The sequence below is a fragment of the Pipra filicauda genome, unplaced genomic scaffold (genome assembly GCF_003945595.2).
Source record: "Pipra filicauda isolate LSUMZ 115617 unplaced genomic scaffold, ASM394559v2 scaffold661_size620017_pilon, whole genome shotgun sequence".
NCBI lineage: Eukaryota > Metazoa > Chordata > Aves > Passeriformes > Pipridae > Pipra > Pipra filicauda.
The window spans coordinates 354,762-373,062 of NW_024104822.1; the positions used below are offsets into that span (position 1 = coordinate 354,762).

Consider the following 18,301-nt stretch of genomic DNA (forward strand, 5'->3'; position numbering starts at 1 on the left):
AGCAGCTGGATAACCCCAAATCCCACCCCGGCTGCCAACAGGGCTGGCACAGGAAAGGGAAACAAAAGCAGCAAGGCTGCAAGGCCACAACAAACTGGCACTGAAAGGAATTTCAGTCTCCACAGAGCATTAATTCTGTACGAGCAGCCTCTCCTTAGGTCATGCTCCATTAACAGGGGCAGAAACTCCCATCCATTAAGAACCCAGGGCTTGTTTTGGGGTGAAACTTGCTGAAATCTGGACTCCAATCCTGGGCACCTGGAGAACTGCACCCCTGGATAACTGGGCACCTGGATACCTGCGTCCCTGGATACCTGGGGCCATGGGCACCTGGAGAACTGTGACCCTGGGCATCTGGGCACTTGGACACCCAGTTCCCCGAGCACTCGGGCACCGGGGTCCTCGGGCACCTGGATACCCGGCTCGCTGGGCATCCGAGTACCTGGGTCCTGCATTGCCCGGGTCCCCGGGCACCTGGATACCAGCGTATCCCTGTCCCCGGGCACATGGGTAGCCGGATACTCGTGTCTCCCTGTCCCCGGGCACATGGACAGCCGGATACCCGTGTATCCCTGTCCCCGAGCTCCCGCGCACGCCGTTCCCGGTATCCCCGTGTCCCGGCACCGCCCGCTACCGCAGAGCCCCCGGCGGCCCCCGCAGCATCCCCGCCGGGGGCTCGCCCGGCCGCTCCCGCTGTGCCCGCCCCGTTCTATCCCGCTATCCCGCTATCCCGCTCTCACCGGCTCCCTGCTCCTTGTCCCGGAGCCGGGACGCATCGCTGCAAAGCGCGGCCGCCGCGCCTGACGGCAGCCGGGTCACCATGGGAACCGCCGGGCCGCCCTCAGCGCTTCCACGGAGAGGGGAATGGCGCCGGCGGCATCGCCCGCCCTCTCTGCCCTGCCCCAAGATGGCGGCACCGCCCCTACCCAAAATGGCGCCGGCGGCATCGCCCGCCCCTCTGTACCCTGCCTCAAGATGGCGGCACCGCCCCTACCCAAAATGGCGGTCGGCGTCGTCGTCGTCCCTCTCTGCCCTGCCCCAAGATGGCAGCATCGCCCCTACCCAAAATGGCGGTCGGCGGCGTCACCCGCCCCTCTGTGCCCTGCCCCAAGATGGCGGCGCTGCCGCCCCGGCCCGCCCCAATATGGCGGCTGCGGGCGGCGGCCGGGCGGAGCGGCGCGGGGCGGCCGCGCCTGCGCCCGTGGCCGTGGCCGTGCCAGCCCAGCGCCAGCGGTGCATGCCGGGCGCCCTGCCCGCCGTGACGCTGCACATCGCACCCGGCGCCGCCACCGGGGCCGCACCGCCACCGGGGCCGCCGCCATGGCGGGCGTGAAGGTGATCGCCAACGACACCGAGTTCCAGCCCGAGCTGAGCGCCGCCGGCTCCCGCCTGGCCGTGGTGAAGTTCACCATGAGGGGGTGAGTGAGGGCGGCCCCGCGCTCCCGCCGCGCTCCGCTGTGCCCGTGTTGTGTCAGTCGTTCCCGTTACCCGGCGCGGGGCCGGCCCGTTTGGGCCCTTGCCGGCACTCTGTGACACACGGATGGAGGCACAGCATCAGCACCGCGTTCCTGTTCCTGGGATTAAACCCCCCTTTCCCGCCGACCCCTTACCCAGCCCTCGGATCCGGGAGGGGATCGGGCGCTGCGCTGCTTTAAAACCCCGTGCCGGGTTAGGGAGCTGCTGTAAGCGGGGCACGGACAGCAATGAAACATCCCAAACTTCTAAAAACATCTTCTGCCCTCGCCAAAGTTCGCTCTGTCCTCGCGCTGTTTGCCCGGGAAAGGCAGAGACTCTCCCCCTCCTCGGCAGGGCTTTGAGGTACAACTGCGGTGAGATCTGGATGAATTCGTGACCAAAGAAACCTCAGCGATTGAATTATTCACGTTAATCTGTGAATAGTGATAATCTCAGGGGGTTTGGGGCTTCAGAGCACACCTCGTTATATTCCAGTTGCTGCTGCTGAATTCTGGGGGTTTTTTTAGCTAATTGTCTACTTTTTTTGGGGGGGGGGGGCTGATTTTAATTTCGTCTTTCCCAGTGAGAATATCCCTTTGCAGGAATAGTTGCAGCCGGATGCTTCCCACACTTTTGGTGGCACGGAATAATTAAAAATGACATATTTTCAGCCAAGGTGATGGAGTTAAATCAGCAGAAAACAGGGCCATGTTGATAACAATGTAACCAGTTATTCCCGTAAATTAATATGGGGATAGCCGGTTGCAGGTGTAAATGAGATTTATTGTTGTAAGAATTTTATGATCCCTGAAGCTTTGATTCATTATCACTATTAAATATTTAAGTCATATGTAAGTGCTGTTTTTCCCTGGGATGTGATGCGGAGTAATGATATGATTTTTCTATTAATAGTGGTTTTTTCTGCTTTTGCCCTCCTTTATATCACTTCATTGAGCAGTTAAAAATGCTGCAGTTAAGTTGCAGATATGAGTTAGTATTAATTAATAGGTGAAGCCACTCACGTGACATGGAAGCTGGGAATTAACTCCTCATCCTTAATTGTATCAGCAGCTGGCAGCCAGGTAGGGAGGTTATTTTTGCACCAGGATATTGGGAAGAGCAGGAATGTGCTGATTCCGTTGGGGGCAGGCATTTAAAAAAGAAAATAAAAGTAGATTTAAGTGGAAGTGTTGTTTTCACAGATGTGGCCCTTGCTTAAGGATAGCTCCAGCCTTCAATGCCCTGAGTAACAAATACCCCCAGGCAACGTTTTTGGAAGTGGATGTGCATCAATGCCAGGTTGGTATGAAAAAAAAACACTTTCAGTTGGAAGACAAAGAGCAGAGAATGGAGAATTTGAAGGCAAACCCTTCAGGCTTGATGCTAAAAGGGGTGTCCTTTGGCTGTTGCCAAATTCTCCCAAATCAGGAGAACAAACCCCCTATTTAGCAAAGTTTTCTTGCAGTGCCCACTGTGCTGCCCTTCATTTGAGCAGTGTACAGAGAGGTTATCAGTTCCTGCTGCCTGTATTCTTAAGATAATACTTTAAATATAGAATCTAGCACCAGTGGGAGTTAAAGGAGTCTTTCCAGCCGAATATTGGTGTAATTATTGAGGGGGGAAAAGCAAAAATGCGATAAATCAATATTATGAGTGGGACCAGTGGTGACTGATCTAAGGGTCATTCAGACAATGAATGGGGACTGGTTTCTGCCTCCCAGGGCACAGCTGCCACCAACAACATCTCAGCAACCCCCACGTTCCTGTTCTTCCGGAACAAAGTGCGGATCGACCAATATCAGGGAGCAGATGCCGTGGGCTTGGAGGACAAAATCAAACAGCACCTGGAGAACGACCCTGGGAACAGCGAGGACACAGACATCCCCAAAGGATACGTGTGTATCTCCCGGGGGTTTCGTTGGAATGCCTGGAGACCAAAAAAAAATCTTCATTTTTTAAACACACTCCAAGTCAAATATTAGGATTTTAGGCAAAGCTGCCTCAGAAAATCACTTATCTGGGCTTCCTTTTCCAGAAAAAAATTAAATATTGATATGCGTACATTTAATAAGCATGAAAAATCTCCTTAGTCGTTAAAATAATTAATGTTTATCATAAGGTTTTCCCTGCTTTTCTCACCCATCCCAACCTGCCTTCCTCCAAACGTTTTTTTGAAAGTGTAAAAATGTCTCATATTTTATTTTTCTAATGTTTGCCAAAGGGCACGGTAGTGAAAGTGTTCACTTTAGGTTTCTCGTTGCCCATCAAAGAAGAACAAAGATGACAAGGGTATAAAATATATAAAATAAAAAAGATGGCACAGGAACAGCTGGAAAAGGTGATGTGCCTGCCCTGAGTGGCACACAGGAATCACTTCTTGCTGACTGATAATTGATAATTAATCAACAATTAATTACTGATATCTGAATAATTTATTGATAATCAAATTATTGATAATTAATCAATAACACCCCCTTTTAAATGGCTGGGAGCCTGGAGAGCTGGGAACATAGGACTAATTTGGGGTGGTTTTTAATTAAATCGATTCTAACTCCAGGCTGATGTTTGTGTGTGTGACTTGTGCTCTTGTTTAGCAAAAATATATTTGGAAGTTCTCCCTGTGCCAAGTTTCTGGTTCTTGGGATGGCAGGTGGTTCCAGGGATGCAGGATTTAAGGGATAAATCCCACCTGAGCACTGTGATACCCATGTTTTGTGTTTGCTGTGCCTTCTGTCACCAACCCCTGTGACTTCCCCGAGCCCGTGGAGCCTCGTCCCGCTCTCAGCGCTGTTTTCTGTGTTCCCAGATGGATTTGCTGCCCTTCATCAACAAGGCCGGGTGTGAGTGTCTCAACGAGAGCGACGAGCACGGCTTCGAGAACTGCCTGCGCAAGGACCCCTCCTACCTGGAGTCCGACTGCGACGAGCAGGTGCGGCACAGGGGGCACACAGGGGGCACACAGGGGGCACACAGGGGCACGGGGTCCAGGGTTATCCTGGGATTGCTGCAGGGGGGATGCAGAAAAATCAGGATACAAAGCGAAAAAATTCCAGTCAGAAAAGTGTTCGCTGATATTTAAAGGGAATGTGTGGGCAGAGGGAGGTAACCACAGAGTTTCACTCCAAAGCTCCCTTATCCCTCTTTCGTGTGCTGAGTTGGTTTTTAAGTGAAGAAAACAGTGTTTAATACTGGAGTTTTTGTTCTGTTTCCTTCCACAGCTGCTTATCACTGTAGCTTTTAGTCAGCCTGTCAAGCTTTACTCTATGAAACTTCAGGGGCCAGACAACGGTGAGTGAAGGGTCTGGGTGTTGGATGGGGTGCAAATATAAGGAATTGCTATACTTTTATGTGCAAGTATAATTACTATAGTTATATACACAAATATAAGTGTTTCTTAATGTTTGATACACAAGTAAAAGTATTAATGTTTGATGCACTGCAGAGAGACTCTTGGATTTAATCCGAGGATTAAGGTGAGAGCAACTGAGAGACGAACCTCTTTTATAGTAACTCAGTTTACATCGTGAGATCACGTAAAATTCATAATTAGATGTAATTTTGGGATGTAACACCCAAATGGAATCCCACCCCTCTCCTTTAACCCAGGGCAAGGGCCAAAATACATCAAGATCTTCATCAACCTGCCGCGGTCGATGGATTTCGAGGAGGCAGAGCGCAGCGAGCCCACCCAGGCCCTGGAGCTGGGCCCCGAGGACATCAGGGAGGATGGGATCATCCAGCTCCGCTATGTCAAATTCCAGAACGTCAACAGTGTCACTGTGAGTGCCCTGCCCTGAGGGCACCTGCAGGGGAAACCCCCCGGGTAACTGGGGCTGCACAAACATCGTGGCATTGATGTTGAGGGTCATTCCAGTGGATGCTGAGCTGGGACTTCTTAGAATCTGCTTTGGCTTCCTCATTGTGGCCTCGGGGGGGGGAAGTGGGAGCTGGGAAAATCCCAGCTGGGTGGGGTTTTAACAAACTACCAGGAAGACACCAGCATTCTATATATAATTATTTAAATTAGCAGGACAGGAGCTCCTCTGAGTGTTAGAGACCTTTATAATTGGGACAAAAGTGTTAATTTGGTTAATTTTCTCGGGCACCTCATGTTTTATGTATTAAGTGAGAGATGGAGAGTTTAATTCCTTTTTTTTTTTTGGCTTTCTTTCCTGTTCAGTTGTTTGTCCAGTCCAATCATGGTGATGAAGAGACAACACGAATCACATATTTCACATTTATTGGCACTCCAGTGCAAGCCACGAACATGAATGACTTCAAACGAGTGAGTCCTGTTCCTAAACCCACTTTTTACAAGGTTTTGGTCACTAACTTTGTAGGAATCAGTGGTAAGAATGTATAGGTGAAAATTTGAGGGGCTGGCAAGTTCTAAACACCGACAGCAATGTTATTTTTTAACAGTTGAGACTTATATCTTGGTTTTGGGACTCCCTTTTTTGAACCTTTTAATGTAAAGAGTCTTATTTTAAAATCAACTGCTTTAAAAATTAGCAGGCTTTGTAAAATGCTGCTGCAAACTCCTGGGGAGGTGACCAGTAACACTGAGAGCACCACAACTGATGTTACAAATAACCTTTCATTTCAGAAGGTTAGAGCACTAACAGCAACGTGGCACCTACTTATTTTATAACAGCAAAATTTGACCTTAACATAAAACTGAATTTCTTTGCAGGTAATAAGTTAATAAATAGGTTTAACAGGCTTTGCTGCCTTTCACTGCAGCTCAAAGTCATTAAAAAGTTGTTCTAATGGACTAAAATTAACTTAATTCAGATTGCAGACCTTCCCCGTTCTTCCCAAACTACAAATCTTGGTGATCTTCTCATATTTTTTGGTTTCTGTGGCTTTTGAAATTTGAAAGGAGACAATGTCTGTGGACACAGTGCTCCTGGAGTTGTGCTGGGCAGGTCAGGATGGGAAGGAAGTGCTCACAGATAGAGGAGCAGGGCTGGATGAGGAACTGGCTGATGTGTCCAGTCGGATCCTCATCAACACTACCTGTAACATTCCTATTTTCCTTCCCGGACGTGGAGTTTGAGGAGGAGGGAAGTCTTTAGAGTGGTGGAAAAGAGGGACACCAGGGAAAAAATTGCTGTTTAAGCCCATGGAGAGTAGTGGGAAGAGCCACAGATAAATCCTGACAGGGTGGGGGATATGTTTTGCCCCCTCTGGAGTAAATTCCTTGGTTCTCCTCAGACCTGCCTGTTTGCACTGAACGTTTTTACACCTTTTGCTGCTGCTTTGGTTCTTGTAACGCTCCTTCTGTTTGTTTTCCAGCTTAACTCCCCATTCCCAAAGAACTAAAAGGGCAGAAGAAATTAAAAAGTAATGATGGGATCGGTGTGGCCTCGCACTCCTTCCCTCCCTCCCTCTGCTCAGCTCCTGCCTTTCCCACAGTCCCAGCACCTTCTGCACTCCCGACTCACCAGCTCAGCTTCTCCCTCCTCTCCCTGCTCCAAATCATTCCTTAAACACTTCACTTGCCCCGTTTTTACCCTGAAGTTGCCATTTTAAGGTCACACCAAAGAGTCCTTTCCCAGCTGAATTTTGTGGGGCTGGTGGAGATGCTCTGCCAAGACTCCTTTGTAATATCTTAATGGAAAGGAAGGGAAATGGAATCAAACCCACCTACCTAGGGGTTTAATAAACATTTCCTGTGGGATTGTGGGGTGGGATGGGCAGAAAACGGGTGGGCTTTGAGCTGAGATGCCAAAATATCCATATCCATGTGCTGGGTTTTCCAGATAATTCACATGGGCCACTTGTCCCTCTCTGCCTCTGACTGGTATCGAACTTTTTTTTGGTATTCCATACTTCCTAACACCTAATCCCTAATCTTTTAACTCTGGTTTTCCTTTTTCTTTTCCTGATTTCTTTGCCTAATCTGTGTGTGGACACAGTTTGGAAACACAGCAGGGATAAATTTTGCTCTGTGACAAGTTTAACTGTATTTTTTTAACTGGATTAATTATCTGATTTTGTTCTTCTTCCCCCACATTGCCAGGTTGGAATTTTCCTGCCTTTGAGCATTAGGTTGAATTTCCAGTTGGAAATGCTCCTGATTAGGGATTCCTTGAGGTGAAAGTGGGAGAGAATTCCTCCCTGTTGCAGTTTGACAAGGAATTAAAAAAGGGAAGGAGCAGGAAAAATGCTTCCCGTGGGTCCATGGATTCAGGACTGAGGGGGTTTGGGCTTTTTTTGGAATATCTGTGAATTCCTGGATTATTGTATGGGTTTGAGCTGCATTATCAGGTCAGTATTTCTGGGGAAGCCCATGGAAAGGATGCCAAGGAAAGGAGCAGCCTCAAACTGAGCATCCAGGGTTTTTTTTCCCACTTGACTTTTTTATGGAGTGTGTTAAGGTATAATGCTTGACGTGTGACCTGGATTTTGGAGTGTTCTCTGGCAGTTCCCGTCTCCTAACTCCTCCCAAAATAGCCTTGCTGTGTTCAACACTAAACAGAAGGGTTTGTGTGTGTTTCCCATCCCTCCTAACCCCGGGAAGGGATTCCCATCCCTCCAGGTGCTCCCGTAACGCTCCTGGGTTCCCTCACTGGGAATTGAGTTGGATTTACCAGAACCAAAAGAGTCCTGCTCAGGAGCTGTGAAACATTATTCCTGTTTTTTTTCCCTCTTCCAGGTAGTTGGCAAAAAAGGAGAGAGCCACTAGGAAGCAAAGCCACTGGAAGGCCTTATCCCAGTCCAAGATTCCCCCTTTTCTCTCTGACTCCTGGATAATTGCTTGACCATAACCAGAGACTGTCAGTTTGATTTACTGCCATTTCCAATAAATCATTGCTTTGAGCTGGAGTGTGTTTCTGGTGTCCTCCTCCTCCTCCATGGATTTGTAAGTAAAATTCCTGATTTTTGCCAAGTTGAATTTTGTAATTCCAACAGTTGTGGCTCTTTTATTCCATTGAAACTTCCTGACTCCACTGAAAAGCTCCACAGAAAATGTGTGCTCAGAGTTTCTAATGTCAAATACAAGAGAAACCTGAGTTACTCTGGATCATTATTGCCACTAAATAGAGATAATTCTCAGATAGGAGGAACTTCACCTGTTTAATTCCCATTTCCCTACCAAATCAGAGCAGAGGAAGCAGATTTAAAATCTTGACTTCCAAGGAATTCCTGAGTCTTCCAAAAGTGGTTTTTTAAATTAGAAATTCCTGCCCTTGTTTCCCAGGCAGGCTGGGATTTAGATGTTGTTCCTGATTTATTTTATTGGATGTTTTCCCTCTCTCTGGATTTCAGTAAGGAAATATTTATTACAAATATTAATTTTCCATCTTAATTGGAATTTTTTTACTACTTAGGGCATACTTCCAAGAAAACTTACCAAACTAATGTTAATAAATCAGGCATTGATCAGCACCATATCCATAGAATTCTCTGAATTCCCAGGAAAACTTACTAAGTGTTTAATTGCCATAATTAATCTCTTTGTTCAGTTAAATTTACTGCATTTTTAATTACACAAATCCCATTAAAACTTAAATCCTGGCCTAATTGCTGTTCCTTGGGCACAGTGGGGTGGTTCTCTTCTGCCTTGGCACATTTGGATGTTCATCCCAAGTGAATTTCCTGTTAAAATAGAGATATTTCTTTTTCCAAAGAAAACTGGGAATTATCTATAAAACCTAATTTTCTGAGAGGCACTGGTTTGTTCCCACTTCACTGCATATTCCAGGATCCTCATGGAGCTGTGTTAATCAATGGCATGTGATGACAGCTTGACTCCTCTCCTAATTCCTTACTCTTTTGTTTCGAGGGATGTAAGACGTGGAATTGTAAATAGAAATAAACCATTTTTAATACGAATAACTTCCCGTTCCTGACTTTGTGCACTCATCCCCTTTGCATTCTGGGGGAACTGCCTCGTTCCCTCCCTCCTTCCCGCCTGAGTTACGTGCCAGGTTCAGCGATTCTGGTGTTATAAATGAATGAAATGTATAATGTTTATTACTTACAGTGCATCCCTGCCCTGCTGCCGCCGTGCTCCTGGATTCCCTGGATGTTTCGGGGCGGGCTTGTCGCCTGCCCGGGGTCAGCTGCCCTCCTGCCTCTGGGTCACCCTGACCGCCGAACTTGGAGGGGTCTGTGGTTTATCCGGGGGCTTTGTGTTCGTTGGTGGGTTTCGGTTCATTTCGGGGTGGGTTCGCCTCAGGCCGGAGCTGCCCGGGGTGTGCGGAGGCGGGTCGGGGGGTCCCTCACAGCCCCGGCCCTCAGCCGCGGCAATGGCGCTTTCCCGCCCGATTTTCCCGCCCCTGCAATCCCGGGCACCGGCGGGAGGTGGCGCTGCGGAGCCGCGCGGGAAGCGCCGGGAATGGAATGGCCGGGAATGGAATGGCCGGGAATGGAATGGCCGGGAACGCGCTCAGGGACACGCGTGTCACCCCTGCGGGTCACGGAGCCTCGACGCGAACCTCTGGGGTGGGAGACCCCAAACGCCCCCGTCCTGGAGCTTCGCCTGGAGCTGGGAAGTGCGGCCGCAACGCCCTCGCTGTTCCCGGCTGGAAAACGGTAGGAGAACGGGAAAAGTACATCTCAATCGCTTAAAAACTGTGTTAAATCCAGGAGAACCTGTCTGTGGGGCACCGGGGCAGGTTTCCCAAAGAAATGTGGGTTTTCCTGTTTTTTTCCCCTCATATATAATTTAGCTGTAATCTGGATTTTAATTGATTAATTTTAATCCTTCCCTTTGTACAGATTAAGGAACTTGTCCCTTAATTCCTCACGTGTGTCCTGCAGCAGCTTGGATGGGAATGCAAGGGGGAATCAGGAGCTCTGTGACCCCCTTTAATAAGACTTGATCATTGATTAATTAGGACATGATTAACTTGAGGATGTTCTTGGGAGCGCTGTGTGAGTGCATATATATTTAGGGAATACATGTAGGGAATATATTTAGGGAAAGGTGAGCCTGTACACAACTCGCTCCACCAAAATTCCCTCAATCAAGAAACAAGGCTATTTAAGATTAAATTAATGCGACTCATTCCATAATTACAGAGGGTTTCAAATGTCATATTCCTGGATTGGATACTAATGGTGCTGAGGAATCTGCAGCTGGTGTTGGATGGGAGCAGAACCAGCCCCTGGAGAGTGGGAAATGGCAGGAACTGCCTCAAGTCTCCACCGTTGTCCCATTAATCACATTTGTCTCCGGGAGTACCTCAGTTCTGACTCCAAGTGTTGTTTTTCCCTTGGTGTGTCCCCTGTGGAAAAGCCTCCAGTTGAAAAATCCGGTTGAAAATTGAGGAGCAGGGATTTGTGGAGCTTCCCAGTTTCTCCAGACACTAAAGATCACCTTCCAGGGGTCTCCTGAGCACACAGCCCGGCCAGATTTGGGCTCCCTCCTTGTGTCCCCCCAAATCTGAGTTATTCCCTGAATTCCAAATGCTTGACAGCAGACACAGAACTTACAGAGCATTTCACACTTTTTTCCCCCCTAAAATTTTCAGTGAAAGAATTCTGAACAGATTCACAAACAAACTGGAAAAAAATTGCTTTTCCACTTAATCTGAGGATTGCATTTTTCCCTATCTAAAATAACATTTAATGGCCAAAATGCTTCAATTCCATCAGGTCACATCAATGCTTTGAAACTGAAGTATTTGGGGCTTTCCATGACATGAATATTTTCAGTGTTTGGATTTTTCTGAAGGCTTTTGTTTTCCCAAATTCTCCCCCACCAGACCTGAATGTCCCAAATTCCCCGAGTCGTGGAGGTTGAACTCCGGGAAAGCAGCCGTGTGTCACTAACACTGTGTTATTAACACTGGGGGAAGTCTCCAACTTGCAGCATCTTGCCAAAAACCAGACAATAAAAATGGCTCTGGCACTTTTCCTCCGCTTTTGAATGTGTATTTTTCTCCCTGCACGGGCTCAGGCACAGAAACACACCACAAACACACCATTCTCTGGGAAAATACCTTTTTTTCCCCTTAAATGAACTTCTAGGAAATATTAATTTTTTTTTCTCCCTTTTTTAAAATGTTTCTCTTTCATTTTTCCTGGTTTATATCTCTGTAAGCGCAAAGTCCTGTGTGGGGATGGAGGTTTCGAGGGAAGCACAGGCATGGGATCATCCTCTGATCGTGGATCAGGCACCAAAACACCTTTTGTCCTGCAAAAATGGCATTTCAGTCACCAAACATTAACCCAAATCTAAGCAATAATCCCAGCCCTGTGGTTGTCCAGCCCGGCTTTCCACACATCCCAGGCTCTGATTCCTTCAGTGCCAAACCGATGATGGGAAGAGCCTGATTTAGCCTTGGGGCTGCTGCTTGAGCCAGGAAAGGTGGAGAAACCCCAGCGACACAGTCCCTCAGGTGGCTCCACTGCCAGGCAGAGTGTGCTGGGATCTGATCCCGCAGAAGCAATTCCTGGGAATTATCAGTGGCTTTTAACACCGGTGTTTTATTAACGGATGGGATCAGCTCCCTGAGTAGCTCATCCCAAAAGGAACAGGGCATTCGGGGTGGCTTCTCTGCTTATCCCATTTTAGTGTGGAAGGATAAAGAGGGAGACAAACGTTGGGGGTGTTTTGGTGGAATTCCCCCCGTTTCTGGCCGTGGGAAATGGAAGCTTTCACATCCCTCCACGGCAGCTCTGGGGGGAGGGAAGGTGGGTCCCCCCCAGCTCTGCTCAGAGCACACAGTGGCTCTGATTGCACAGCTCAATATTTCACAGAAACAACATGCTCTCCCAGTTCAATTTTCCTGGGCAAAATGGCTTTTTAAAGGAATTCATGTGGCATTATTTCCCGATTCCGAGGAAATTAGAGCTACACGGATGTGACTGATCTACATTACATTTATTATACCTCATCTAGGTAAATGGGAGCTAATTCCTCAGCCTCCAGATCAATTATCTCCTGGCACTTTGCTTTTATATCAGATCTTCCAGTCGGAGGTTTATTTGTAGCTCTTGTGGCATTAATTTAGTTGCAGTTTTATACAAGAATTTATTATTCTTATATGTCTGTATTTATCAACATTATTCCTGGGAAGGACGGGAAGCAGAGAGGTGTGGCAGGTTTTAATTATAAGTATTTTAGGCTTGGTTTGGGTGGTTGGATGCTGCTGGATCTGTCTCACAGGCGGCCCCGGGGGGCTGAATCCTCGTGTTCGTGAGCCCCCATCCCAGTGGGATCTGCAGGATTCCCATTGGATCCTGGAGCAGGACACAGTGACAGCTCTCCCGGGCGGGGGGCCGGGCTGGGGGCTGTCAGCTCCAGCGCCAGGAAAGGGGCTCTGCTGGAATTTTCTGCAGTAATTAGTCTCTCTGTGAGTTTTGAGGCTCCATGTCATGTCGGGAAGGCAACATGTTCGACAGCGGTACCTGCCGGGGGAAGGAGCCGTGTGCCGGCATTTTTCATTCCAGACAGCAGAAAAATGGGATGTGGAGCTCGGGAACAGTCGGGGGCACGGCGACTTCCAGTGACAGGGAGGATCCGAGCAGTTGGCGAGTGTCAAACTGCGGCTCCTGCCTTTTCCTTGGAGTTTTGGGCTTTGGAAGCCACAGGCAGGTGATGCTTCGCTGCCAAAACCACCTGTGGCTGCCCCAGGCACGGGGAAAACTGGGCACTGGAAAACCAGTGACAGGGAAAAGGGTTGCACAACCTTGACAGGATTCCATCCTGTGCTTAGGGATGGGAGTAAATCCATCAACTTCAGGACAAATAACTGCAATTAATTAGATTTCAGCTTGAGAATTGCACTGGCTTTTACTGCTGTAAGTGAAATAAGGACAAATGTTTGGGGATTTTTTGAACTGTTGAGCGAATCTTATCTAAAAGGGTCATTTCCAGCTGGCCTGGGGCTGGGAAGGGGCAGGGCAGACCCCTCTGGAGCAGCTGCAGATCCCGCTGGACATGCTGCTGGATGGGCTGAGTGTCTCCCAGAGCTCGAGGCAGACCAGGCTCTTCCCAGCCCGGAGCAGCTGCAGGCTCCAGAGCTGGGCTGGGACCACGGTGGGTCCCCTCCGGAGCTCTCCCTGTGGGAAGGGTGGGGGGCTCTTTCCCGGGACCACCCACGGCATGGCTGGGAATCATCTCGGAGCGTCTCATCCATCACCCCCAAATTGTTCAGCAGGTTCCAGGACAGCGGGAGCAGGAACAGCATCTGTTCCTCCCTGCCAGAGCCACGGTGATGGAATGCCAGGGATGGAGCTCCTGCCTCACTTCCCGCTGTCGGGAAGCCAAGGTGGGACGGGGTGGATGGAAGGAAGGGCCGGCAGCCTGGGAAGGGTGGGATGGTGGGTGCAGCCCCCCCTTCAGCCCAGAGCTCCCACCAGCCAGCCAGGGCTCTCCCCACTGGTTTTGCAGGGACTGGGAGAAGGGCAGAGTTTTCCCAGGTGCAGTTCCAGTTCTAAATGGGAAAGGTGTGAATTACCACCCAGTGGCACCCAGGACAGGACACCTCTCCCTCAGCAGCCCTGTCCATGGCAAAGACAGGACAAAGGCATTGCTTCCCAGTGGGAAGCATCCTGAAATGTGGGGTAATCCTGCTGTTATGAAGGATGTGGAATTCCACAACCTGGGATACTCTTACATGCTTTCTGGAAGTTAACATCCCATATGTGTCAGGGCTTGCAGGACACTGTTGTTTTTAACATCCCCACATTTGTAGGAACTGTAACCAAATCCCTTTTCCAAGAGGAATAAAAGTCCAGGCTGGGGTATTTTATGAATGGCAGCTGTGTCCAGAGCCATTCCATAAAAACCTGTGCACGGGGCTGTTAATCCAGGCAGGAATTCTGGCTCTGTGCAGGGGGTCTGGAGCAGAGTCTCACCAGAGCCGGGCAGGGCTTCCCGATAGCACCTGGCGGGAATGTTTAGGGGGAATGTTTTCCCAGCGTATCCTTGCAGGAACCCATGGAGCCCCCGGGAGTGCTGAGGGCACCCCTGAGGAGAGCTGGGATCTGTGCCTGGCCCTGCCTCAGCTCACCCTGAGGGTGACCCCCGGGCTCTGGGGTGTCCCACATGTGTCCCGTCCCCTCGGACCACCCTTTCCCGTGCCAGGGGGGCTGGGAATTGCCAGCCTGCTGCATTCCCATCACTAGGCAACGGCGGTGAAATCTATCCCGGTTTCTGCTGCTCCCAGTTGGCACCTCCCACCATGTTCTTTCATGTGCAGGGGATAAAAAAGCCCAATTTCTATCTTTGGGTGCGGGAGCACGTCGGAGCCGCTCCCGGCAGGACAGGGAGACGCTGGCACGGAGCGAGCGGGTGACACGGGCACCCCGGGAGCCTGGAGCCCGGGCCCGGGGGCTGCCAGGCAAAGTCCAAAAAAGTTGGGATCGTGGTTGTTTTTTTTTTTTTTGTCACATCCCAACTTGGAGCTGCTCAAGGAAACAAACACTTTTAATGAAGCATATGCAGGCGCCGGGGAAGGAGAGGCTTCACAATGCATCTGCTGCGGGACCAGAAGGCTCCTCCAAAGTGTGAAGTGGGAGGAGAAGAATTCCGAGTGGATGATGCCAGGGAAGATTACAGAGATATTAAGCAGAGGGAATGTAAACACGTGGAGCTGGGCAGAGTTGAGGGCACGCAGGGATGACCCCATGCCCCGGGAGGGCCTGGACTTGGGGGGAGGATGGTCCCTGTCCTGGGAGCCTTTTTCCCGCTGTTTGGCTCCAACCTGACCCCAGGCGGGTGTTCACGTTGTGCTCAACACGTGCTCGGAGCAGCCTGTGCCGGTGGATAGTGCCTGGAACGATCCCTGCGCTCCCTTCCGGCCCAAACCATTCCATGGCTCTGGAAACACCCTCAGAACCCCCGGCCCGCCCAGTTCCCGGCTCCCCAGGGCCGAGGAGCTGCACCTCCATGCTCCGTCTGGAACAGCTCCCCGTACTCTCCGTTTTCACGCCCGTGTTTCCCTGCAAACACCAACCCTGTGAAAAGCTGCCGCCGCCGCCCGTCACGGGGGAGGTTTGTTATCGGCGGGAATGTCACGTAATTATCCCTGTTCCACATTCCGGAGCGTGCAGACATATGGCTTATCTCTTCCAGCCACTGGCCACATCCTGCTCTCCCTCGCCCCTCCGTGAATCCAGCGGGGCTGCGCACTCGGAGCTGGGAGCAGGATGGGGAGCTTTTATTTCTTAATTAAAGGAATATTTTCCATTTCCAGAGCTGCCTTCCTGCCCCCCTCCCGTTCCCGGCACTGGCAGTGGTGTGAGGGGCTCTCTCCACCACTGCCACCCGTAGCTCCCCCACAGGGCAGGATTGGGGTGTCCCAGGAAGGGCCTCCTCCCCCTCCTCGGGCTGCTGGTGCTTTTTGGGAATCCCAGCACGGGGAGGGGCAGGACACGGTGCCCCCCTGAGCACAGGGTCTGCTCCGTGCTGGGAATTACCAGCAGGACTCTGGGGCTGAACCACTGAGGCTCAAACCCCGAGATGCCAATAGTTAAAAAATAAATCCAAAGGGTGGGATTCCAACTCCCAAACTGGAGTTTTACCCCGATAAACCGCCCAGGCAGTGCCATGTCTGGGTGCTCTCCAGTAATCCACCCTCAGCACTGACCCCCATCTCTGTGGTTCCCACCTCTGTCCCTGACATCCAGCCAGCAGGATGCCTGGTTTTCCCTGTTCCTGGGGAAGGTGCCGCTGTCCCGCCCAGCCCCGCTCCACAGGCACATGGGATGAGCCCAGGGGGTGCAGGGGCCGTTTTGCCCGAGGTTCCCAGGCACAAAGACCCACCAGCATCTGCTGAGGTGGCCAGGAGGTGGGTTTAATGTATTCTTCTGACCTTTCCAAGTGCTTTTCCAAGCTCTGCATCTGCCAGGCCGCCAGGGACACGAGTCCTGGCTTTGCCCTGCTTGGGAATTGGAGCTCCCGTCTCCCTGACCAGGGAGAGAAGGGAAGGAGCAGCTCCTGAAATGCTCCAAACCACCTGGCAGGGGCTGCCTGGCCTTTTGTGGCCACGGCTGCCAGAGGGAATGGGATGGAGTGGAATATTTTCAGCTGGAAGGGACCTACAGCAACCATGCAGCCTGACTGCCCGACCCCTTCAGGGCTGGCCAGGAGCTAAAGTGTGTTGTTAAGGACATTTTCCACGTGCCTCTGGAACACTGACAGCCCTGGGGCATCGATCTCCTGTCTAGGGGTGGCTACACCACTCTTTCCATGTTTCCAGAGAGTTTTCCTGTTATTTGCAAGCAGGTTTCTGGATTCCCAGCTCCACATTCACGTAAAGAGCAGTGTCTCCTTTGGAAACACTCAAGCATTCCCTATCAATTCCCTGTTTATTATGGTTTATAAATAGCTCTCATGGTGCCACACGGAGCCTGAAGGATTCCCCTGGCTGAAGGAGCCCAGAAGTCCCATTTCTCTGTGGTTTTCCACATTTATAAAAGCAAGCTGGAGACAAAAATAAACAGAGGCATGAAAACAAAATTATTTCCAAAACATCCAGGCCGAAGTGGGGATCTTTTTCCTGCTGCTGGTTTTAAGAAGGCAGCTGCCAAGTCTGGCTTCAGACAAACCAACACCGGCACTAATGAGCGTCAGCAAGTTCGTTAACGGCTCTGGGAACGCCGGGGACATAAGGTGGGAAAAAGTCCTGGGATTGTACTTGGGGAAATGGATGTGATTTGCCACGAAAGGGATTTTAATCTTAAATAACAAGGAGGGCAAACATCTGTAAAGCCCAGTGTGGTGCGAGCTGGGGGAGCGAAGGTTGGGAAGGGGGTTCCCAGGATTTGCCGGGGCAGGGACACGGGCACACACAACATCCAGCTGGGGTTTTCCTCATTTCCATCCAGTTTGGCCTATGGATTTGGAAGAGCAGGAGCCCGTGCTTGTTGTTTCATCGTTTGGCACTAAAATGGCTGTGGGTCCTGGCTCCCTTCCCGAGGGGTGGGACGGCCGCTGATCCAGGGGATCCCGGCCGGCCAATGTCACTTCCACACCTTCACTCCCCCCGAAGCTGCTGCACTCACAGTTCCGGAGGAATTATGAGGAAAAGATGTTTGCAGGGGTATAAACGAGCTCATTAGGAATGTGATCTGAGCCATCAGGACTCGGAGTGTCCCAGACTCCTTTAATATCCATCGTGGGCCGCTCCTCGGAGCCGCTGCAGCTCCGCAGAAATTCCGCCGTGCACCTGCACACCCCGGCGGCTGCTCCGGCCCCATCCTCGGGTAATCGCGCCGCCGCGCTCGGGAGGAGCCAATGTTTTTGTGGGAAGCAGGTAATGACTATTCCCATCCCAGCAGCTTCCTAATGCAAACTCGTGCGGAGGAATATGACACATCCGCCTCCTTCGGAGGCAGCTCATTAAGATCGGAGGCTTTGTGCTCCCACTGCTCCAGGAAGATGCTGCATTTTTCAAATTTGATTCCTAAACCAATTAGTTTTCCATCCTCTAAATGCCTCCTTTACCCTCCACACATTATCCAGCAGCGCCGGCGTTCCTTTAGTGGGAATTGTTGCTGGAGCCGCAGTGTTTGGGCTGGAGAGTCACGCTGGGGCCCCTTGGGGAAAGTCAAAGTGTGGTTCCTGTTTCCAGAGGGTGCCCAGCCCTGGATCCGATGGGATCTGCTCCGGGCACAGGCTGCCCCAGCCCTGGAAGTGTCCAAGGCCAGGTTGGAGCAACCTGGGATAGTGGAAGGTGTCCCTGCCCGTGGCAGGGGATGGCACTGGATGGGCTTTAAGGTCCCTTCTGACCCTTCTGCCATTCTGGCATTCCATGATTCCATGAAAACAGAGCCTTCCATAATTCCTTATCAGCAGCAAACACTCCTTCTCTTTATTTTCATCCCCGTTTGGTACAGCCTGAGTGGAAATTGGGGCTGGAGAGTGGGAATCATTGCCATG

At 50.7% G+C, this 18,301-nt stretch overlaps 1 protein-coding gene across 2 annotated transcripts; it reads left to right on the forward strand.

Annotated features, from left to right (window-relative positions):
* Positions 1-1,237: 1,237 nt before the first annotated feature.
* Positions 1,238-8,286, forward strand: TXNL1 (thioredoxin like 1). Of its 2 annotated transcripts, none has more exons than XM_027721475.2 (8): positions 1,238-1,418; positions 2,658-2,754; positions 3,177-3,350; positions 4,262-4,384; positions 4,674-4,743; positions 5,062-5,234; positions 5,636-5,740; positions 8,117-8,286. In XM_027721475.2, exons 1-8 carry the CDS (start codon positions 1,321-1,323, stop codon positions 8,144-8,146), a joined length of 870 nt encoding a protein of 289 aa, XP_027577276.1. In that variant the 5' UTR covers positions 1,238-1,320; the 3' UTR covers positions 8,147-8,286. The 2 variants fall into 2 exon arrangements, with proteins under 2 accessions (XP_027577276.1, XP_027577274.1); XM_027721473.2 differs by lacking the exon at positions 1,238-1,418 and adding an exon at positions 1,507-1,818.
* The last annotated feature ends 10,015 nt before the right edge of the window (positions 8,287-18,301 follow it).

Excerpts from the sequence above, each read along its gene's own strand:
- TXNL1 (XM_027721473.2), top strand. The coding sequence starts at position 1,541 with ATGGAGGCACAGCATCAGCACCGCGTTCCTGTTCCTGGGATTAAACCC. Across the intron at positions 4,385-4,673 it reads AGTCCGACTGCGACGAGCAG|CTGCTTATCACTGTAGCTTT; the intron begins GTGCGGCACAGG and ends TTCCTTCCACAG. Across the intron at positions 4,744-5,061 it reads ACTTCAGGGGCCAGACAACG|GGCAAGGGCCAAAATACATC; the intron begins GTGAGTGAAGGG and ends CCTTTAACCCAG.